The following is a 24866-nucleotide window of genomic DNA, read 5'->3' on the forward strand; positions in this document are numbered from 1 at the left end:
GTAAAATAACAGAGTTAAGTGACGAACAAAAAATGTAATTTTATCTCTTGGATTGCAAGGGTATCCTTTGCCTGAAATTGGACGCAAAGTAAATAAACCGCATTTCACAACACACTATGTGTTGGACAAATTCAGGTATAGAGGAACCACAAATAATTTCCCAAGAAAAGCAAAAGAAAAGATACCGAATAGGGGAGACGAACGTTATATTGTGAAACAAGTAAAACAGAATCCACAATTAAGTGCACCTAAGATCCACGTAATGCTGGAAGGAAGTACAAAGAATAAAATGTCGTCAGGCAATTCGTAGGGTATTATGGAAACATGATTATCACAGTATCGGCCACGGAAAAGGCCGTTTGTTACTAAAACAATCGAAAAGCCAGAATGAATTTTTGCAGAGAGTGTGAAAACAAGAATTGTACGTTCTGGAACAACGTTATTTGGTCAGATGAGACCAAAAATCTCTATACGGTTCGGATGGAAACATTTATGTATGAAGACAAGTAAATACAACCAATAAACCTGCAAATACCCTAGCCACCGCAAAACATGGAGGTGGATCAATTTTGATTTGGGGGTGCATGTCGTCTTGTGGAGTGGAAAATATCGGAATCATCAATGGCATCATGGACAGATGAGGTTATTTAAACATTTTAAAGACCCATGTCAAACAGAGTGCAGTAAAAATGGGGTTAGGGTCTCGCTACATCTTTCAGCAAGACAATGACCCCAAGCACACAGCTAATATTTGCAAACAGTGGCTGATATAGAACTTACCAACGCAACTGCGAACTCCTGCCCAATCCCCTGTCTTGAAACCCACAGAAAGTTTGTTGGTCGACCTAAAAATAAGGGTTCATGCAAGGAAACTTCAATCATTTGAGCAGTTAAGAAGTACAGTTGACGAAGAAGGTGTAAACCCGATCCAGGAAGATGTGAAAAACTGGTTCATTCCATGCAGCGAAGGTGCAAGTTAGTTCTCAAGGCCAGAGGGTACTCATCGGGGTATTAAATCCAAGGAAACAAGTGTTTTGAATGAAATTTTCATTTTCTTCTGCAAATGTACAAACAAGATTGTTGCACGATGAAACGCCCGGTTATGGTACATTGCTTGTATTTGTGTTAAATTGTAAGGTCACGTATCTGTTTCTTTATTATTTAAATTGTTTATTAATGTATCTATAACGATATGGGTAATAAAATACATCACAATAATTGTATACAAAAGTTTAACCGTTATTTCGTTCCAATAAGCTGGTGTACGAACAAGACTGTTATGCACTGTAATTATGAGGTATTAACTAGCATAGCAGCTCACCAACAGGTCGATATAGTGCGACTCGCCAGTATCGTGCCTGCAAACATGACGTCAGTACAGTGCCTCATTCCGGTTTTTTTTGGACATTTAATCATTTTACTTCTCTGTCAGAAGGACCTTGGATTGGGAACTAAAAGAGCAGAACCGCGCGTTTTAAACCAACGGCAGGCGAGAAGCGGGGAGCGTTTGATACTCTTGAGTGTTACCAGAAGGTATAAATACAACTACCGCCGCTCAACGAGGATTAGTTGAATCTGCCTGTGGAGGGACACGCTCCGTGAGGGCGGAGTTAACAATGCCTAGCTCCGCTGTGATAGCAGCTCCAATGCGGACAGACTCCTCGATCGGTCTTCCCAAGGACAATAGCCTCCAAGTAAGTGAAAAAGATATTACTTAAGCTTCGTCAAACAATGATATAGAGTAGGTGTGTTAGCTTCTTTATAAAAGGTTATCCTATTATCTGATGGTAGAGTGAGTGCGGGAACAGTGTTGTTGGAGTCAATCAGTCCTTAGACTGGTTCGATGTAGCCCTCCATTCCACCCTATCGTGTGCTAATCTTTTCATTTCTACGTAACTACTATATCCTACATCTGCTCTAATCTGCTTGTCATATTCATACCTTGGTCTACCCCTGCCGTTCTTACCTCCTACACTTCTCTCAAAAGCTAGCTGAACAAGTACTGGGTGTCATAAGATGTGTCCCATTATTCTATTTCTTTGCGTCAAATTTAGCCAAATCGAACTCATATCACCAATTCGATTCAATATGTATTCATTCGTGATTTAATCCAACCATCTCACCTTCAACATTCTTCTGTAATATTACATTTCTTTCTTTCTGAATTAGTTATTGTCCATGTTTCATTTCCATACAACCCCTTGTGGGTGGGGAACGCAGACGAAGAATACACCCACGGTATCCCCTGCCTGTTGTAAGAGGTGACTAAAAGGGGCGACCAAGGGATGATTGTAATAGAACCTTGAAACGTCTTGTGATTAGTACCACCACGCGGGGAACACCATGATTCGCTTTTACTTGCGCGTAGTACCATTATGTTCAGTACCAAATAGGTTTGTGATTAGTAGCAACAGAGTGCGTTGCAGGCTTCTACAGTACCTGTGATTGATTAGTAGGCCTACCACTTTAGGAGCGACACCATTGTTCTGGCTTGCCTATGATTAGTACCCACTATATGAGGAACACCACGGGATAGTGCGGGTCCCTGTGATTAGTACACGTATGTGATGAACACTATAGGTTTGCGTTGCCTGTAAATGGCGTCGCAATGTGCGAAACACCATAGGTCTGTATTCCATGTGCGAATTTCATTACCTGTGAGTATTACCATACTGTGTGGAATGCCTCGAGTCTACGCTACTTTTGATTAACACCGCAACATGACAAATACCATGGTTCTACTTTCCTAGCGATAAGTACCATTATGAGGGGCCGATGAACTTGGATTTTGGACCCCTTTAGACTAAAAGCATCATCGATTCAGTGTCCGACTCGTTGGCTGAATGGTCAGCGTACTAGCCTTCGGTTCAGAGGGTCCTGGGTTCGATTCCCATCCGGGTCGGGGATTTTAACCTTCATTGGTTAATTTCAATGGCTCGGGGGCTGGGTGTGTGTGCTGCCTCAAACATCCATGCAACTCACACACCACACATAACACTATCCTCCACCAGAATAACACGCAGTTACCTACACATAGCAGATGCCGCCCACCCTCATCGGAGGGTCTGCCTTACAAGGGCTAGAAATAGCCACACGAAATTATTATTATCGATTCAGTATAATGCTATAGACGCAGTGCCTTGGTCAGTAATACTATTGTTTCACGTCAGTTTCTGTGAATGTGAGGCACTGCGGGTCGGATTCATTGATTGTTTTAACTTCATATCCATCCATTCATTCTTCGTCCTTACGTTTTGACTTCTTGTCAATGGAGGATTTTGGACTTTTAATTTGTCGTTCCATTTCGTCTCATATCGTACCATTAGGGGCCGATGACCTAGATGTTAGGCCCCTTTAAACAATCATCATCATCATCATCATCATCATCATTTCCATACAATGCCATGCTCCAGATGAAAGTTTTCAAAGACATCTTTTAATTCCTATATCGATGTTTGAAATGAGGCGTATTCGTTTTCTTAATTAAGGCAGGTGCTCGGGGTGTACCTTAATTCACCTCGTGGCTGGGAGCGGTAGACTAACACCCACGGTATCTCTTACCTAAGGCGCTTTCAACTTAGGAGCGTGGTTTTCGACCACGGGGCCCTTAGCTGAGTCTTAGCATTGCTTCCACTTACTTGTGTCTGTTTTCTCATTTTCATCTATCCTATCCGACATCCCTTGGTCAACTCTTGTTTTTTCCGACCCCAACGTTATTAGGTTTGGGAATCCTAGGGAGTTCTTGATTTTCACGCCCTTCGTGGCCCTTGTCTCTCTTTGGCCGATACCTTCATTTTTTGAAGTGTTGGATCCCTTCCGTTCTTTCTCCCTGATTAGTGTTATACAGAGAATGGTTGCCTAGTTGTACTTCCTCTTAAAACAGTAATCACCACCACCTGTACCTTAATTAAGGCTACGGCCGCTTTCTTCCCACTTCTAGCCTTTTCCTATCCCACCGTCGCCATAAAGCCTATCTGCGTCGGTGCGACGTAAAGCAAATTGTAAAAATAAAATAAAAATGAAAAAGAAACATAAATAAGAAAGGTCTTCCTTGCTTCTACTTAGTCTACGTTTTATGTCCTAACTTCTGCCATAATTAGTTATTCTATCATCCAAGTAACAATATTCATCTGCTTCCTTTAAGACTTCATTTCCTAACTGTATAAGCCGATAAGTCTTCGCTTGTGGCCAACGTGTTACTCAAGTGGTTTTATTCGTTATTAGCTTTATGTTGTCCGACTCGTTGGCTGAATGGTCAACGTACTGACCTTCGGTTCAGAGGGTCCCGTGTTCGATTCCCGGCCGGGTCGGGGATTTTAACCTTCATTGGTTAATTCCAATGGCCCGGGGGCTGGGTGTTTGTACTGTCCCCAACATCCCTGCAACTCACACACCACACATAACACTACCCTCCATCACAATAACACGCAGTTACCTACACATGGCAGATGCCGCCCACCCTCATCAGAGGGCCTGCATTTCAAGGGCTGCACTCGGCTAGAAATAGCCATACGAAATTAAAATTTAAAGCTTTATGTCACACCGACATAATCAAGTCCTATGGCACGATGTGATATCACAAGTTAGGACTGGAAGGAAACGACCGTGACCTTAATTAAAGTACAGCCGTAGCATCTTTTTGGTGTTAAAATAGAAACCACAAAACATCTCTTGAGGATTGCCGAAAGGTAGGGGTGTGTGTGTGTGTGTGTGTGTGTGTGTAAACAAGAGTCGGTGATATTAACACTACAGAGAGACAGTTTAATATATTCTAATAACTTAAAAATGATGTAGGCCTACTTACCTACGTCACGCAAAATACTTTACACTTATCTTAGATTATTAACTGTCTTCTCAAAATAATAATACTACTACTACTAATAATAATAATAATAATAATAATAAATAGATAATATAATATAATATAATATAATATAATATAATATAATATAATATAATATAATATAATATAATATAATATAATATAATATAATAATAATAATAATATATAATATAATATATAATACACCTCTACGCCGCACTTTTGAATTTTCCGCCTTAAAGTACTCCTCTATTGCAGAAACTCTGAACTTTAAAAACTGAATTATCTGAACAGTTTATCAGAAGATGTCACTGTGTCAATTTCGAACTGCTTTTGTTTACTAATTGTCAAGAAGTGTGGACATTCTCTGATAGATGTCTCTACAAAACAATGACAATGCACACTGGTGCGAAGTGGTAGAACTTTATTTGAAGAAATTTTGTATTCATAAGTTTGTTCTTTACTAAATTTCGTTCTTTTATTTGTGGGTTGGCAATATAAATCTTTCTTTCCGTCATTTTGAAGTTAGCCAATCAATTATTTCTGTCATTAATTTTCAGCCAATCGTGTACTTCTTCTCCAACTTTGATGTGTAAATTTTGTCAGCCAATAAACGCCTGTGGGTGTGTCTTAATTATTCATGAAAGGTCTCGAATCTTCCACGAGGGTTTAAAAACTGCTGATTTTCACGGCTCGTCGCCACTTCAACAACATCTAGCTTAGTGTATGGAAGTATAGCAGGGGGCGGGAAGCGCGTCTTTCATTCGGCAGCAGCTCTTCAACAAGGTAATGGCCACTTAACATCATAATAATAATAATAATAATAATAATAATAATAATAATAATAATAATAATAATAATAATAATAATAATAATAATAATAATAATGTTATTGGCTTTACGTCTAACTAATTACGGTTTTCGGAGACGCCGAGGTGCCGGCATTTAGTCCCGCAGGAGTTCTTTAACGTGCCAGTAAATCTACCGACAAGAAGCTGATGTATTTGTGCACCTGAAAATACCACCGGACTGAGTCAGGGTCGAACCTGCAAAGTTGGGGTAAGAAGGCCAGCGCCTCAACCGTCTGAGCCACTCAGTCTGGCGTTTTCTCACAGGCAATTGGGCCGGTCATTCTGTCATTATGCTCCACGTATAAAGAGGTTCGTCACGGGGAAGATTAGGTTTTAGGGTAGTCTGGTGTTTCAAGTTTTGTGAATCAACCTATGCATGCAAGGTGAGACAAGCCTCATTCGAAAGCAGAATGATAACGACATATTTCTCCGTTATGAACTTCATTTAAAAATCATTATCCTACGTGAACCGCAGTAGGCCTAACATTACAGGGCTTTACCTTAAATAACTTTGTAGTATTTTGCAAAGAAACATAATGCATCCGGGAGATATTGAGTTCGAATCCCACTGTCGGCAGACCTTAAGGTGGTTTTCCGTGGTTTCCCATTTTCACACCAGGCAAATGCCGGGGCCACTTCCTTCCAACTCCTAGGCCTACCCTATTTTCACCATAAGACCTATCTGTGTCGGTACGATGTAAAACCACTAGCCAAGAAAAAAGTATAAAAATTCCCGTTTGCTGAGAAAGATAGATTATTATTATTATTATTATTATTATTATTATTATTATTATTATTATTATTATTATTAACTGAGGCCGATGAACTAGATGTTAAGCCACTTTAAATAACAATCATCATCAACATCATGACCATTATTAACTTCCGACACACTGGTGTGCTTAGAAATCTGTAAATGCTTGAGGCATTTAAAAATGTGTTGTTTTTAATATTATTGTCCGCCTCTGTGGTGTAGTGGTTAGCGTGTGATTAGCTGCCATCCCTGAAGGCCTGGTTTGATTCCCGGCTCTGCCACAACATTTTAAAAGTGGTGAGAGGGCTGGAACCGGGTCCACTCAGCCTCGGGAGGTCAACTGAGTAGAAGGGCTTCGATTCTCTCCTCAGCCATCCTTGAAGTGGTTTTCCGTGGTTTTCCACTTCTTCAGGTAAATGCCGGGATGGCACCTAACTTAAGGCCAGGGTCGCTTCCTTCCCTATCGGGCGAGCTGGCCGTGGGCTTAAGGGGCGCGCGGCTGTGAGCCTGCATCCGGGATATAGTGCGTTCGAATCCCACTGTCGGCAGCCATGAAGATGGTTTTCCGTGGTTTCCCATTTTACACCAAGCAAATGCTGGGGCTGTACCTTAAGGCCACGGCCGCTTCCTTTCAACTCCTAGGTCTTTTCCTATCCCATCGTTGCCATCAGACCTATTTGTGTCGGTGCGACGTAAAGCCACTAGCAATAAATAAATAAATAAATAAATAAATAAATAAATAAATAAATAAATAAATAAATAAATAAATAAATAAATAAATAAATAAATAAAAATTAATTAATACATCTCCAGAAACCATCCAGCGTATAACCTCAGGTTGTTGGTTAATGGCAAATACAGACTTCAAGTACGGACATGACCAAACTGCAAAAAATATTCATCAGAAATTAGCCCGACAAGATATTCCTAATCTACTGTACACGCGTGCACGTAAATGGTTGTCCGACATGAACAATCTACACTGCCCCACTCCAGTACTGTAAGGGGGGGAGGGAGTGGAGGGGTAGTGTTGGAAGCCACTCCAGTACCGAAAGGAAGGGGTAGTGCTGAAGGCACAGTGTGTGTATTCCGTGGCGGGTTACATTTCGTTATACTGTAACACTGTAAGATGGCTCCTATCTTATAAAAAGTGAATCGAGGCCGTATTATTGGCATGTTGGAGGCTCACATGGTCCCGCAAGCAATAGCTCAAGCAATACCATGCAGTCTTAAGGCAGTTTGGAGATGTGTAGAAATACGGCAAGAACAAGGTGAATAAGTTTTGGTAGATCATAGGACACATAACAAGCTTCCTGGAAAAACTACTCCGAGCAGGATGCTGGAATCGTTCAAACTGTGGACAATTCTCCGTTTGCGACTATCGATAATGCGATTGCTGCATTGAAATTGCCAGTAAGCCGGACTACCGTGAGCCGCCGACTCCACGCTGCAGGTATTCACAATCACCGAACTGTGAAAAAGGGGCGACTTCTTCCTATCCACAGAGAAATTCGCGTAGCCTTTGCACTATAAGAAAGTTTTACTCCACGACAGGAATGGGCAATTACAATTTGGTTGGATGAAGAGGTGTTTTGCTCCGATCCAGGTAAACAGCTGAAGTGCCGGCGCCCAGTTGGAAAGCGTTATGAAGAGCCCCTTGTCCAGGTAAGTAGTTAGTCGGGTCACGTTACATGTGGCTTATTGGGGTGGATAAGTGGTGCTGGTCCAGGAGAGTTAATAGACATCACTAGGGCCCGGATTTTTATGCAGTGACAGGTTAGATTGCAAACTAGTTTGGTTAGTAGGAAGTGTCGGCCACTCGCTCTTCCATAATGTAGCAAGAGTAACATAAATTGTAGGGGTTCTGATGGGCCGTACCCCTAATGTTTATTCAAACCCCATAGCATAGTCGTTGTGAAGGCAGACTATACTTACTACTCGCTTCAGTAAGTTTGCATTCTAACCTATTAATGCATAAAAATCCGGGCTCTAGACATCACTCTACATATAAGACTGCTTGTGAATATGTGGACATTTTAGAAGGTGCTGTTCTTCCTAGTGTTCGAGCTATTTACCCCGTAGAAGTTCCCGTTGTCAGATTTGTACCGGATAACTGCTCTGTTCACGCCGCACATTTAACCGAAACTTTCTTCAGACAGCATCCTGACGTTCACGTGCTTGATGGCCTCCCAAGTCGGCTGACTTACGTAATAGAACATGTTTGGGCAAGAGTGGTAAACACGTGGGTTTCGGTTTAGGAGAGGACAAGAGCGGCTCTGTTAATCCACTGCCATCGAATTTGGGCGAATCTGAGGAAAGAACTAGACTTTTTTCCAACATCTTAATAGATTCCATTCCCAATATCCATTTCATCATCATCATCATCATAATCTGTTTACCCTCCAGGGTCGGTTTTTCCCTCGGACACAGCGAGGGATCCCATCTCTACCGCCTCAAGGGCAGTGTCCTGGAGCTTCAGACTCTTGGTCGGGGATACAACTGGGGAGTATGACCAGTACCTCGCCCAGGCGGCCTCACCTGCTATTCTGAACAGGGGCCTTGTGGAGGGATGGGAAGATTGGAAGGGATAGTCAAGGAAGAGGGAAGGAAGCGGCCGTGGCCTTATGTTAGGTACCATCCCGGCATTCGCCTGGAGGAGAAGAGGGAAACCACGGAAAACCACTTCCAGGATGGCTGAGGTGGGAATCGAACCCACCTCTACTCAGTTGACTTCCCGAGGCTGAGTGGACCCCGTTCCAGCCCTCATACCACTTTTCAAATTTCATGGCAGAGCGGGGAATCGAACCCGGGCCTCCGGGGGTGGCAGCTAATCACGCTAACCACTACACCACAGAGGCGGACTGTTAATTTTATAATAATTATTTATGTTGAGATGTTGCAATAATAGCATTTTTGTTGTATATTTTAAGACACGACTTTGTATTTTATGGAAATTGAAATTTAATGGTTTTAAATTATTTTCAGATGTATTTTCTTATTGTTCAAGAAGTAAAATGCATATTCAGTTATTTTTTATAAAGAAATGCTTGCACAGTTATAATAGTTTATGCTGTACATCACACCTTCTTTTAGCATATTAATTTTCTATTTGTAGAATGTATCGTAATTCTATATCAGAGATGGTAAATTATGATGATATCACTTCAGTTAAGTCCAGAACAAAGTTACGGACCAGTAAATGAGTTTTCAAATTACGACCCGATATAACGCAGCTACAAAATATTCCTAACTAGTATCAAATAGCCAACGGCCGTAGCCGTGTTGAAACACCGGATCCCGTGAGATTTCCGAAGTTAAGCAACATTGGGCGTGGTCATGATTTGGATGGGTTGAGATGAAAGTGACACTTCGGAATGTACCAAGTTCAGCCCCCTTCGGGGTAAGGGGCGAGATATATAAAATTATCGAAAATAGTGTCGAATCCATAGTTTTCGGTGTCGTTGAGGTGAATCGTGACACTCCGGATTTTTTATAAGTCCAAGTTCATCCCCCCTTTGTGGTGGGGGGTTAGGGGGAGTTGTATATTAAAATAATCGAATATAGTGTCGAATCAATAGTTTTCGGAGTCGCTGACATGAATAGTAACACTCCGGATTCTTTAAAGTCAAAGTTCAGTCCCTCTTTGTGGCGAGGGTTCATGGGGGTGAATAAAAATTAATCGAAAATCGTATCGAATCCATACTTTTCGGGGTCACTGGGGTGAATAGTGACGCTCCGTATGTTAAAAGTCCAAGTTTAGCCCCCTTCAGAGGTTGGGGCGAGGGGAGAGTGATATATAAAAGTAATCGAAGATAAGTGTCGGATCGGTAGTTTTCGGGGACACTGAGATAATTAGTTTCAGTCCGAATATTTTATAACCACAAGTTCACCCCCTTTGGTGTGGGGGCGTGGGAAGGGTGATAAATAAAAATAATCGAAATTAGTGTCGAATCCATAATTTTCGGTGTCGCTGAGATGAACTGTGACACTCCGGATGCCGTTTAAGATAAAGTTCAGTCCTAATCGGCAGGCTGTGAGAACTGGCAAAGAAAAGAAAATGTCCAAAGGGACAGAGTTTAAGGACGTATGTGTGTATGTTCTAGCATACCTCTCAATCAAACTTGGTATACACATGACTAGGGCCCGGATGTTTATGCAGTAATAGGTTAGAATGCAAACTTACTGAAGCGAATAATAAGTAGAGTCTACCTACACAACGGTGATGCTAGTAGGTTTGCATAAACATTAGGGGTTCTAATGGGCCGAAAACATTAACATCCGGGCCCTACACATGACTTAGTATATAGAAAACATTACTGTGGGGGTCGTATACACCTAGCCTCCGCTAGTTTTGAGGAATGAGAAGGACTGACGTGGAAAAATAAGGAAAATAACCGATATTAATGTGGAAATCCATTGTTAATGTGTCGCTGATACGAACTGTGTTGTTCTCTATTGATGAAGGAGCTGAGAAGGGGTTAAAAGTAAATAGTATAAAATGTCCGAGATTAGTATTTACTCGATAATTAAATAATCTAAAACTTGAAATCAGATACATCTAAACAACTCTAAAACTACATAATAGGTCGTAAAATCAATATCTCAAAAAGAATTCTATAAGCATTCACTTCACACTTAACTGGTAATACAAATATTAAGGGAGGTATGGACTGAGTTTTTGGTGGAAAAAGCAAGAATTATCGATTTTTCAATTTGTGCATATTATTGTACGCCGGACTCCTTCGGATCATTTGGCGGTGGTATTTTTCGGGTCCCGCCATTTTTAAAGTACTAGCGTGACATTAGCTTTTACTTACCAAAATGTGTTTGTTTTTTCATGTATACATTTTCAGTTATTTAAAATGTTCCAGCTGAACCAATTTGGTTTCAAATTCCATGAGAATTTCAAGGGTTGTTAACACCTGTATTGCCTTCATATTAACAGAAGGAATTTTTTATAATGTTGATACTTTAAAAGATAGCCTTCAAAGGTGTATTTTTGTAGCACAATTTGAGAAGTCGCCTCTGTGGTGTAGTGGTTAGCGTGATTAGCTGCCACCCCCGGAGGTCCGGGTTCGATTCCCGGCTCTGCCACGAAATTTGAAAAGTGGTACGAGGGCTGGAACGGGGTCCACTCACCCTCGGGAGGTCAACTGAGTAGAGGTGGGTTCGATTTCCACCTCAGCCATCCTGGAAGTGGTTTTCCGTGGTTTCCCACTTCTCCTCCAGGCGAATGCCGGGATGGTACCTCACTTAAGAGCCACGGCCGCTTCCTTCCCTGTTCCTTGCCTGTCCCATCCAACCTCCCCATCCCTCTACAAGGCCCCTGTTCAGCATAGCAGGTGAGGCCGCCTGGGTGAGGTACTGGTCATTCTCCCCGGTTGTATCCCCGACCGAGAGTCTGAAGTTGCAGGACACTGCCCTTGAGGCGGTAGAGGTGGGATCCCTCGCTGAGTCGAAAAGCCAACCCTGGAGGGTAAACAGATTAAGATAAGATAAGATAATTTGAGAAAAACATAAACACATAAAACACATTTTTTTCTCACATTCATGGACTACATATGCGGACTTTCTCTCTGTTAAAATTCTTTCCATTCCTTGAAGTTTCCGGTTTTCAATGTGATACTTGAAGTAACTGTTCAGCTGGAGCATCTTTTATACTTATCGATTTAAAAAAAATTAAATTGTAAGTGTTAATTTCTCAGAAAGTTCTGTTGATATTTTCCTGAAAATTGCTATATGGCCTTATGTCACCGTTAAGAGACCACAAACCAAATTTCATTGAATTCTATCAATAATTAATATTTTTTATAAATTCAGTCCTAACTTCCCTTAAAGGTAAACATTCAAACACTAGTAATAGTATTAAAATGAAGGATATAACCTAAGATGTTACACCGAAGCAACCTCTAATTCATTGAGGATATCGATATTATATCTTCATATTCTTAAATGATATTATCATTATAATCGGTTCTTTGTCTATTAGCAGGTTTATTTCGCATGCATTTTCCAAGCTGATCTGTTTTCTGCCATCGTTTTAGTCATCCAGTATCTTCCATTAATTTTCACACTGTCCGTCATCTGATATCTCTTTCTTCTTCCCAACCTTCTTCTTGCTACTTTTCCTTCCAGTGCCTGTGTTAATAAAAATTTCCTTCGCAAACAGTGACGTAACCAGTGACGTAACAGTGACAGTAGGCAATGGTATGATGATAAATGGGGATAAAAATCAGGTTGTGAGTTTCACAAATAGGAAAAGTCCTCTCAGTTTTAATTACTGCGTTGATGGGGTGAAAGTTCCCTTTGGGGATCATTGTAAATACCTAGGTATAAATATAAGGAAAGATCTTCATTGGGGTAATCACATAAATATGATTGTAAATAAAGGGTACAGATCTCTGCACATGGTTATGAGAGTATTTAGGGGTTGTAGTAAGGATGTAAAGGAGAGAGCATATTTGTCTCTGGTGAGACCTCAACTTGAGTATGGTTCCAGTGTACGGGACCCTTACCAGGATTATTTGATTCAGGAACTGGAAAAATTCCAAAGAAAAGCAGCTCGATTTGTTTTGGGCGAATTCCGACAAAAGAGTAGCGTCACAAAAATGTTGCAAAGTTTGGGCTGGGAAGACTTGGTAGAAAGGAGACGAGCTGGTCGACTAAGTGGTATGTTCCGAGCTGTCAGTGGAGAGATGGCGTGGAAGGACATCAGTAGACGAATAAGTTTGGTTCGTGTCTTTAAAAGTAGGAAAGATCACAATATGAAGATAAAGTTGGAATTCAAGAGGACAAATTGGGGCAAATATTCATTTATAGGAAGGGGAGTTAGGGATTGGAATAACTTACCAAGTAAGATGTTCAATAAATTTCCAGTTTCTTTGCAATCATTTAAGAAAAGGCTAGGAAAACAACAGATAGGGAATCTGCCACCTTGGCGACTGCCCTAAATGCAGATCAGTAGTGATTGATTGATTCTTTATCTTTTGAATGTTTATCAGTGTTGTCGTCCCTAATCTTTCCAATACCTACTTAATTCCTTAATTTGTCTTGCCAGTTGATCTCCATTTCTCTCCATACCCACATTTCAAAATATTTCAATCTTCTTTCTTCCTCCCTTCTCAAAATTCTAGTCTCAGACCCACAATGGGCAACGCTCCATACTAAGCACTTCACTAACTTCTTCTTAAGATCCATATTCAGTGGCACTTTCATCAGTACCCTTTACTTCATGTATGCTCTTCACCTCCTCCAAACAGTATAGAGGACTTTTGATTGTGCTTCATGTTTAAATATCTGAATTCAGATGCAAATGAAAATCCACAGCCTGTTTCCAGTCATTCGACCGGGTCAGGAATGGAATGAATGAAGCCCCCATCTAGCGGCGAGGATAGGAAATGTGCCGGCTGCCGAAGCCTGTCGCATTTCTCTGGGGCAATGATTAATGACCGACAGAGGAAATGAAATGTGATTGGAATGTGTTTCTGGAATGAAAGATGACAGGGAAAATCGGAGTACCCTGAGAAAAATCTGTCCCGCCTCCGCTTTGTCCAGCACGAATCTCACATGGAGTGACCGTGATTTGAACCTCGGAACCCAGCAGTGAGAGACCGACGCGCTGCCGCCTGAGCCACGAAGGCTCTGAATGCAGATAGTTGCTCTATTTTTTCACCTGAGAGAACTATCTTTGCTGTTACATCCTTCTTACTGTGCCGTGATGCACATGTTTTATAGATTTATCTCACATATCTCCCGTACTTCTATTTACATCCACTGCCTTTACCTGTCGACTTCTTACTGGCCGTCATCTTGGTCGATCAGTTGACTCCTCCGCCTCCATTACGTCAGTTTCTTCAAATTTATACCCCGTAGCTTCTCGAAGCAGCTTGCGATCATATAAATACGCAACACCTGCCATCCTCGGCAGGTTGAACTGAGACTGTTATTCCAACTGGATGCATGAGCACAACACTCACTATTTGCTGGGCAGAACTGGCTCCTCGTCCACTGAATTCTACCTTCCTTCAGGCGAGAAATGATCGAGAAACACTATGTGTAACTTTCATTTTTCATTCATCTTTTCTTTGGTAGGCTGACGGAGTTTAGGGAGTTGATCACACTGTGTGGCCATAATTCAACTTTTTTATGCGATCTTGCTACGGGTTAATGAAGGACAGTAATTCTGTTTCGATATATATCTTGAACACTAAATGATACTCATGTAATATGGGAACCTTCCTGTGTGTGAACTCGTCAGTTGTTCATCGAGTAACTACAATTTTGTGATCTTGTTTCTCGGACTCCTATATTCCTTCCATACCCACCCTATTTCACTATCTTTGTATACACTGTTAGGTGTCCATCTACATACTGTAGGTTAGATCCCTTAGATTGATTTTACGAGGTTCAGTGACCATACTCCGCAATCATCTATATAACATCTGACGAACCGTATTGCAAATCTATTCCTGAGCCTTTGGGGAATCTTCTACCTGGCACACTAGCAAAGTCAACAGTAACTTAGAAGACAAAATACTGTGTAGTCGACATACTTTGTCCTTGTGGCAGCCTCCGCATGGGGGAAGTTGTAATAATAATAATAATAATAATAATAATAATAATAATAATAATAATAATAATAATAATAATAATAATAATAATACATAATTATTTTTATCATGTTGATTAACTTTGCTTATGTAAATTTTTTATAAATGGTTATTTGGTTAAAACATTTCTCCTTGGAAATAGGTTAGTTTGGCAGCGATGGTATACACATAGTTATTTGTCTTGATACTGGGAAGGTGGCTCCTTTTCTCACCAGGGGTGGATAACACGATTGGGGAGTAGTTATAGGCGCGGCCCTTACATGTGGAATGGTGCCGCAAATTAAGGTAGATTTTAGAGTTATTCATGCATAAACCCACCCATCCATTTATTCAGCGACTCGAATGCTCTCTTCTCAGTTGGTGGTTATCCGTGACTTGGAGATAAGTGTTCATTCATTCATGCATGCATGACAATTCAATTCAGCCATGGAATCATTCATTATCAACTCATTCATGCATTCATGTAGCCATATGCTTAGTGTCTGTGAATATGGAGGAGAACTATGTGCAGACTTATGACAAATAAATAAATAAATAAATAAATAAATAAATAAATAAATAAATAAATAAATAAATAAATAAATAAATAAATAAATAAATAAATAAATAAATAAATAAATAAATAAATAGTCTTAATACTTACTGTACGCTAATTCGGTTTTCTAAAAATCATTGACTTGTTTTTCTTGTCAAAATTAATTTTGTACTCATTAATACCTTCCCCGGAGGAATATTATCCCGTTAGCTTCCTTCGAAACCCATGTATTACTTAGGTCAAGCATTTAATCTAAAAATGCGGCAATGTCCCAGTTGGAGTTTACATTAAGTAACAAAGGAAATCTAAACCACAGATTGAAAAATTTTCTGATGACCTGCTGGTCACGAATTGTAACTAGCAAGTGTGTTTTAGTGAACGTAATTGTTATTTTTTATGATTTTGACATTCCACTGCGCATGTTAAAATGAAGTTATGTTAGCAGGAAGTTTGTTCTGTCAATGCACTGAATGTATGGGTGAAGCACGTTTCCATTAGGCATAATTTTGAAGTAATAACCCATTCTTTGGGAACTTGTGCTTGAACCATCACTTCATGAACGTACGAGTTATTTGTCCGTCTCTACTATTTAGTTACTTTTAGCATTGCGCATTTATGTTAAGCTTCTTAACTCTTACATGTGCTCCCCACCACATGTCATGGTGTAGCAACCCTTGCACGGTCTAATGAAGTAATACTATACCCAGTTTGTGGTGTACCCGTTCCGAGACAGGAACTTCCCAGATAAATAGGCCCTTCGTCACATTACTCATGATCATTGCTTTAGTCTTTTTTCCGTTAATTTTCATACCAAAGTTTTCACACGATCTGATCGATTTTTCCAGCATGATATTCAAAATTTTCTCAGTTTCTATTAGGACTACCATGTCGTCAGCAAATCTGGTAAATTCGGTTTTCTTTCCTCCCTCATTAACACCTTGCTTACCTTGATATCAACTTAGAAATTTTCTCAAGTTATATATTAAGGGGCTCATATTACTTTGGGCTACGATCCTCACTTCACTTATTTTTGAGTTTCTGACACTAGGACAAAAATTGTATATGCTAGATTTGTTGAAGGATTTTAGTATCAGTACTTCAGTTTCTTTTTCTTTCCCAGATGTCTACCTTACGACCTCTATCTCCTGAACTCCAGGAAATAGCACGGAAAGAAATAGGAGAAGAACCACATCGTACAGTTGTAGACTTGGAGCATATAAAGGAATGGCTCAAGAAACAACCGCATATTACAGCAAGACTAGGTGAGTGTCCCAATTAAACATGTCACACGTTCACTCCACAGACAGCTGTGAACATCAGGCCTGGTGACAAGGATTCTCCGACCCCTACGCAACTGAGAGGTCCCCTAAATCCCCAACTTTCACTTAACGAAGATCAGAACTGCAAACTTGCAGGTTATTTTATAACCCCTGGCGATGGAGCTTGCCCCAAAAATTGGTGTAATAATAATGTAAAATTCGTGCAAACATTTTAACGGTGCAAACGCGTTGTATTTGTGGTGGTAATGGATGCACCGATTTAACATCAATGAAAAATGCACCAAAACTGCACCATAATTCATATTTTTCATATTCATTTCCAAAATTTTTACACCAACAAAGTTGGTGCAAGGGAAGTGACATTTTACACCGAAAGTTACACAAAAATGAAGTACATCAATCAGACAATTTCTGCACTAATTTCGCGCAAAAAATATTCCAAAGTTTCTCTTTCGACCTTCTTTATTGTCAGCACCACTGTTCAACCAACTTTGCTTCAAAAATGCTCCACAGTTCCAGCAAGGATTTGGGTGCATTTGTAGAATCTCCTTGGTTTCATTTTAATGCAAAATTTGTGCAATTTTCTTTTTGTTTACCCCACAAATATCTTGGTTCAAAATTGGTGTAGTCTTAGTGTAAAGTTGATGTATTTTTTGATGTATATTTCGAAGCAAGCATTGCGGTCATTTGTAGAACAAAACTTTGTGCCATTTTGTTGCAAAATTAGTGCACATTCTTTCACATTTATCCCCAAAAATATTGTATAAAATTGGTATAAAATTGGTGACGACGACAACACCAACAGCAACAATACCAACAACAAAACAACAACTACAACGCTAACGTCATATTTCTCTGCTGCGTAGTGACACACGCTCTACTTTAATTTGTTGTTTCACTTTTAAACAACAGAAGTTAGCATTCTTATTGGCATTTAAATTTATTAAAATTTTAAATTATTATTAATTAATTTCTTTGGTCCTGGGCACCTGGGCATTTGGCCCCTCTGCCCACCCCCTTGTCGCCGGCCCTGGGGAACATAGAGCGTAATCGAGCATCTCGTCTCCTTACTGTGTAATTTTCCCACCTCAAAATTTGCGAAATTTTCGCAATACTACTGACCATAAACACAATACCACTAGTAACAACAAAGTTGTATAAAACTATCTAAAGTACTTGTTCTTCGTGCAGAGTTATGAGTAAGCATTAAAGTTGGAAAATTAAGGGTAGTAAGGAAAGTAAACTCGTGCCCTCATTCATAGTGTATGCAGCTCTTTCCAGGCACATACCCCCAATGGCGGTGAGCTACGTGTACCATTTTAACCAGATGCCAGCCCCTCCTGCTATTATTAAATTTCTGGCAGTACCGGGAATCGAACCATGGGCCCCGAGGAAGGCAGCTAACAGTGAAAAGCATTACGTTACGGAAGCGGAAACATTAGGGATAAATGGCAATATCATTAATAACATCCGCTTTGCTGATGAAACCCTTGTGTTCAAATTATTATTAATAACATCGTAAGAATAAGTGCAGCATTTGGTCTGCTCGTGAATATTGGCAAACCCAAGCTGATTGTATTTTCGAAAACACCTAAGCAGGCCTCCCTTCACAACACAATTGTTCAACAAGTGCCATCCTTCAAATATCTTGGGACTTAGTGACTGAGCATTGGGCAAGCCAGACATTTGTTCAACGGTATGAGAGCCATATTCACCAGTAGAGATCTCAACATTCAGTTATGCCCTTCTGTGTGGTTTTAAAGGCTGGACGATATGTACAAGGCTCCTGAAAAATTGCTTACTGGACTTCAAACAGTTTTGTTACTGAACTGCAAAATCCGTAATAATAATATTCTAAAGAAACAGAAAATCCGGAACAGTGTTCTCGAACTAAACCGCTGGGTAACACTGAACGAACTCATAATATTCTACCACCTGTACTCCTATTCCCCACTCTCTCGTACATTCCTTGTCACTTACCATTTACAATCGAAACAAATGGATGTTCGTACACTCGAGATCTTTAGTATTTTGTGGCCAGAAATTATCATTTCAGGCAAGAAATCAGTACAGCCCTCAGACGCGTAACCCATACACACATCTGAAGAGTGAGGGGAGGTGGAGAGCGCGAAGTACGGGATATGTAGCATGAACGAAACACACGCGGAGGGGAAGGTACTTGCTTCCCCGCCTGTCAGTACGTCCCCCTGGCTCGCCAATGAAGAGAGACGGGAATGAGGGGAGGAACCACACAGACATACTGTATATGTCAACGTAGTGAGGGTCAAATTCTCTAGTTTCTTTGTTATTTTTGTGTGCGAAGGCTGGCTGAAATGTTAGCGGTCTCAACCATGATTTCACCGCGCTCAACCATTGTAAGAAATAATGACCCATATTTCCGTCAATATAGGCCATATTAAATTAAACTACTGTAATACTCTTACCAGCACTATCAAAAGAATAATTATACTTTCCGCTAAAGTATGCACGGATATCAAATTTGAATGCAGGAAATTAAGATGAAAGAAGGTACCGTAACAGTTTATTTATTTATTTATTTACATACAAAACATACTACTTTGTTTCTTTCAAGACAGTTTATTATGCTATTTTGAGAATATCTTATTTTACTTTATTACAACTCACCTGTCACTGTTCATATTACTGAAATATTTTACCATTCGTTTTTTAAATATAATTATGGAAATGGGAGCAAAATTAAACGGAACAAGTGACATATAAAAATAACAGACGGAGTCAATGATTCCATTTACAAGGAATTGTAAACGTATTCTTCACAATCCCATAAAAACATGAATAATGACAGGTGAGTTGTAATAAAGAAAAATAAAATATTCTCATTATATGTGAGTGTGTTTTGTAAATAAATAAATAAATAAATAAATAAAATGAACGTTTTATGCGCTCGACAATAATTGCATTTTTATAAAATGTAAAGTAGACTATAATCATAAACAGTGCACTAGTTTTTTCATAAAAATTTATTTTATAGCCGTAATGTCATATTATATCCTTAAAAACCAAAGTAAACATAACCTGGCATTATATAATTATGATCGTCAGAGACGCAAGGGTGTTTGGAAAACTGTTTCTACGGAGTTATTGTCGGCGCTGATCAAACACATAAATGCCATACGTATTGTGGCGGGATTACATCGTGCACATTTCTTCACAATTACATTGCAGTTACTTGTTTCCTTTGATTAGGAGAAGCCAGTATAGCCAGCACGTTTAACCATAGAAACATTTTAACCCGCCATCGGTATCGTTGTCCGCACTTACGCGAGAGGTAGCGTGTATAGGGGCTCCCTAACATCGCCTTGGTGTATGATTTTAGTTCTTATACGAGCTCTTCTCGGCAGTTTGAATAAATTATACTAGTATTCGGTTATTTAGTATATATACTTACATATTTGTATATATCCACAATTGTTTATTACCTAAATATTTGCTATTACAATTTCGACTCGTACACTGTTTTCGTTCGTTTAGAAGGTAATTATAATTTTGTTTTAACAGACTGGTTTTATGTTAACAATTTATATAAATTTACATAACTATTACTAAATATTATGAAAAGTAACAAAAATCCTTGGCATTACAAATACATATTACAGTACAAATCAAATTTTAACATGATTTGTAAACCTCATTATTTTGTATCATTGTCCTGTTCACTCATTTCTTTCAACTTCTTGTGAAAAACATTCACTGCATACTACTTTTGTTAGTCCAGTGTGCTCTTTGCACGTTTGCACGCATCACAGCGAGCTGACCTAAATCGGTTTTTTCGAACTGGGAGTAGGCACATCTTGGTTTCCGCCCGGGAACGTCTGAAAATATATACAGCAAACACCATAGCTTTTTTTGGTAATGATTATAAACAAGTTTTACAAAGTGTTCAATTAGATACTTGTAAAAATGGAGAAGTGAGAACTGTTAGCAATACTTACCTGGGGCTGCTGGTGTCGGATTTCTGACGGGAAGTTCTTGTCCAAAGATATTTTTGATGGAATTTCTGAGACCAATTGACAGAACATCGACTAAAGCACGTCTCAACAGATGTGGCTTTACGATTTCCAGGGCAAGATTCTTCAATCCAGCTCAAAATAAGAGATTCACTAGGCCTATTAGACATTATAATTTCACTGTGATACTGTTTACTAAAACATTACACCAGCACGGAATGCGCAAAAACTGTGACGCCAAAGGTATCGAGGCTAGAATGCTCCTAACACTGCCTGTGACGCGACCGGTATCGTAGCGAGGCGCGGACTAACACTCCAGACAGAACGCACTTCCCCCACTCCTCCACGTGACACGTGTGCGTGAATCATCGCGTAACGAAGGAAAACATGTGACTCATAAACTCATTTGAGAATACCTGGAGTTTGAAAAGTTTGAGTCTTAAACCAAAAAACTTTTCTTAATAAGGAATGTTTTTGTTAGGGGCTACCTAACAACGATACCGATGGCGGGTTAATCAGTTCCCGAGAAAATGGTGCTGGAAGTAACCTCTGTGTGTGTGTAACGTCACCAGCCACACCTTCTGGAAGACAAACACGCGCGATGTTGCCTCGTCTGCTTCTCCTGCATCCTCTAGGTTGGACAAAATCTACACCCAAACATTCCCTATTTCCCTTTCCTCACCATGAGTGTACTATAGTTTACTTACAGTGGACGTGCAGCATTGCGTTGTTTGTCGCTCCATTCATAGCAGGCGACGACTGTAGTTGGTTTGGTATCACGATTCAATTTTTCCTCTCCTTCTGTACTCCTTGCTGAATATGTGGTTTGTTTTGCAGATGATCAGTTCCTGCTTGCCTTCCTCCGTGGCTGTAAGTTCAGCCTGGAGAGAACTAAGGAGAAATTGGACTGTTTCTATACAATGAGGACTGCTATACCAGAGTACTTCGCCTGTAGAGATCCCTTGCAATCCGAGATGCAGGAAATGCTCAAACTCGGGTAAGTGTACTATCTGTTTTATAAACGACTGTCGATGGAGATTTGAAGGTACATTCTTGTAGACTGGGCTTTTGGGCTTAGTGTCAAGAAAACAATGTGAAACCCTTTATATTTCGCAGAGAACTTCGTACGTTCGTCATCACCAGATGGTTCATGTACATTCATCTTCATAGAAAACATAACACTAGAAATAGGAAGTTCATATCCACAGTACATGTTCATTAGTATGCTCTGCAGAAACTATCAGCACTTCAGTCACCTAGGTTCAGCATGTGTCCTGGGTCCTCCATGGACACTGATAACTTGTTCCATGCGTGATGACATCGACGCTTATAGGGCGCGAATGGCGTCCTGGAGTATAGCCATCCATGCTGCAGTCACCTGGTTCCACAGTTCATCTTTGGTGGTTGGCACTGGGTCACAGCGCCGCATCCATCGTTTCACCATATCCTACACATTTTCAATTGGCGGCAAGTCCGGTGATCGGATGGGCCAGGACAACAGTCTGACATCATGTGACAACAAGTGGTGGTGCATTGTCCTGCTGAAATATGGCGTACCGAAATCGATAGCTGCAGTCGCTTAAGTGCGGCCAGGATCCAGTATTCGGGAAATAGTGGGTTCGAACCCCACTGTCGGCAGCCCTGAACAAAGGCGCCCATATCCGGGGGCAAGGTGGGGCCGCGGCCCCCTCCCCTAGCTCTCAGGGAAAGGCAAAAATCTAGTGTAGTCAGGTGTTTTTCTTTCAAGAAAATTATTTAAATGTCAGTATTGCGTAGAAGCTGTAGTACCGTCCCACCAACAGGCAGGGGATACCGTGGGTTATTCTACCGCAGAATACAAGTCGCCATTTATCTTCCAAAATATTAAAAATACTACGTACCCCCAGGTCTGCCAACCCCCCCCCCTACAAGCTGTCATATGGGCGCCCATGGCCCTGAAGATGGTTTCCCGTGGTTTCCCATTTTCACACCAGGCAGAAAACGTAAGGCCACGCCCGCTTCCTTCCCACTCCTAACCATTTCCTTTCTATCGTCGCCATAAGACCGACCTGTGTCGGTGCGACGTAAAGCAACTTGCAACAAAAGAAAAAATGAAAAAGAAATATAGCGTCTGGGGTGTCGTGCATAAAGGGTATGGCTATGGGTCGCAGAATTTCATTCATGTAGGTCAAACTGGTCACAGTGCCCGGGACACGCACCAAATGTGATTTGTGGTTGTTCCCAATAGCACCCCACACCATAAGGCCTTGAGTTGTGTGTCTTGTGTGAATGCAGTCAATGTGATGCCTCTCCCCCCTGTCTACGGCGAACCAAAATGCTGCCATCATTTTCAAACAAACAGAACCTGGATTCGACCGAAAACACTATCTGCTGCCATTCCTGTCTCCAGTGACGTCGTTCCATACACCATTACAGTCTAGCTTGTTCATGCACCTTAGTCAAAGGTAGACAGAGAAGTGGACAATGCGCCGGTAACCCAGACCGTCATAAACGGCGATGTACTGCCCCTCTTGATAGTGTACGATGTGTTACACCGTTCCGCTGTTGCGCCAGAGCCGAAGAGGGCGCAGATCTCTCCTGTAATACCATTCGGATGAGGTGTCGATCTTCTCGGAGGGTGGTCTGGGTGGTACGACCAGACCCATCTCGTCGAGTACTACGGCCTTCTGTGAACCGATCTGTACACACCCGTTGCACTGCCGACACACTTCGTCCTACAGGAGCAGCAATTTCCCGGATTGATACATCACGTTCTCTCATGCTAGTAATGCGCCCTCTTTCAAACTCACTCATCTAACGGTACGGTTCTCGCATACGTCTGCGAGGCATCCTTCACGTCTGCTCAAGTCACACTGATCCATTACCTTCGGTTTATAGCGCCAACGAGAGCTGCAGCCACATTTTACCAGTTGGTGGTGGTGTGCCGAGATATCGATGTGGACCTTGAACCTAAGGGCCGACATGGTTCAAATGCTAATAATTTCTTCAGAACATACCGGTACTAATGCATATGTCCTGTGAGTATGAACTTCCTATCTGTAGTCTTTCAGGGTGTTCTGGTTTTTATGATTCTCCTGTGGGTGGGGGCGGTAGAATAACACCCGCAGTATCCCCTGCCTGTCGTAAGAGGCGACTAAAAGGGGCCTCAGGGGATCTGAACTTTTGAGCGTGGGTTGGCGACCACGGGGCCTCCAGCTGAGTGCTGGCATTGCTTCCACTTACTTGTGCCAGGCTCCTCACTTTCACCTATCCTCTCAGACCTCCCTTGGTCAACTCTTGTTCTTTTCCGAACCCGACGCTATTAGGTTTGCGAGGGCTAGGGAGTCTTTCATTTTCACGCCCTTCGTGGCCCTCGTCTTCCTTTGGCCGATACCTTCATTCTTCGAAGTGTCGGACCCCTTCCATATTTTCCCTCTGATTAGTGTTATATAGAGGATGGTTGCCTAGTTGTACTTCCTCTTAAACAATAATCACCACCACCACCTGTTCTGGTTTTTATGAACATGAGTGTATTATGTGTCGTACTTTCATAACGTGTGTACATCGGTTATGCCCCTTCCCACACTCTTTCACATCATCATCATCCTCTGCCTGTTTTCCACATACTTTCTTTCCATTCTTCAGCTCTGTTCTGTTCTATCCTGGGGTTTACGTTGCATTTTATTTTATTTTCTATTTATTTATTCTGCCACATTCCTCCCTGATTCGTCTTAAGTACTCTTTGTTACTTCTCACGCACACGCGGTGTGATAGAACATCTTAATTGGAGCACGGCTGACTTGATGCGTCGCTCTAGCTAAGAAGCGCAGCGAGGGATCTAATTGGCCGTGATTGGAGCTTAATGTTGTCGTCAGCTCCCGCCTGGAGCGCTGTGTCAGCATACAGCGAGCCACCTGGTGACGAAGGGGAGTACCAATATAGCTCGAACAGCGCAGCGAGGTATCCAGTCGGCCGTGGCTCGAACCACCGCCGTCTAAATCACTATATAGGATTGAGACGGCGGTGGCTCGAACACGGCCGACTTGA

The 24866-nt window shown here is 41.1% G+C and overlaps 1 protein-coding gene across 2 annotated transcripts in view; it reads left to right on the top strand.

The window, feature by feature from the left end:
- Positions 1–24866, top strand: part of LOC136885999 (retinol-binding protein pinta) — an 83055-nt gene that overhangs the window by 22229 nt on the left and 35960 nt on the right. Inside the window, exons 1-3 of one of the 2 annotated variants that reach the window (XM_067158710.2) lie at positions 1590–1694; positions 16692–16833; positions 21678–21837. In XM_067158710.2, the coding sequence (XP_067014811.2) occupies positions 1617–1694; positions 16692–16833; positions 21678–21837 (380 nt within the window). In that variant the 5' untranslated portion in view covers positions 1590–1616. Of the gene's footprint in view, positions 1–1589; positions 1695–16691; positions 16834–21677; positions 21838–24866 lie in introns of those variants that run through there. The other variant, XM_067158711.2, reaches the window with a different exon arrangement.

Source organism: Anabrus simplex, chromosome X (assembly GCF_040414725.1).
Source record: "Anabrus simplex isolate iqAnaSimp1 chromosome X, ASM4041472v1, whole genome shotgun sequence".
In the NCBI taxonomy this organism is placed as follows: domain Eukaryota; kingdom Metazoa; phylum Arthropoda; class Insecta; order Orthoptera; family Tettigoniidae; genus Anabrus; species Anabrus simplex.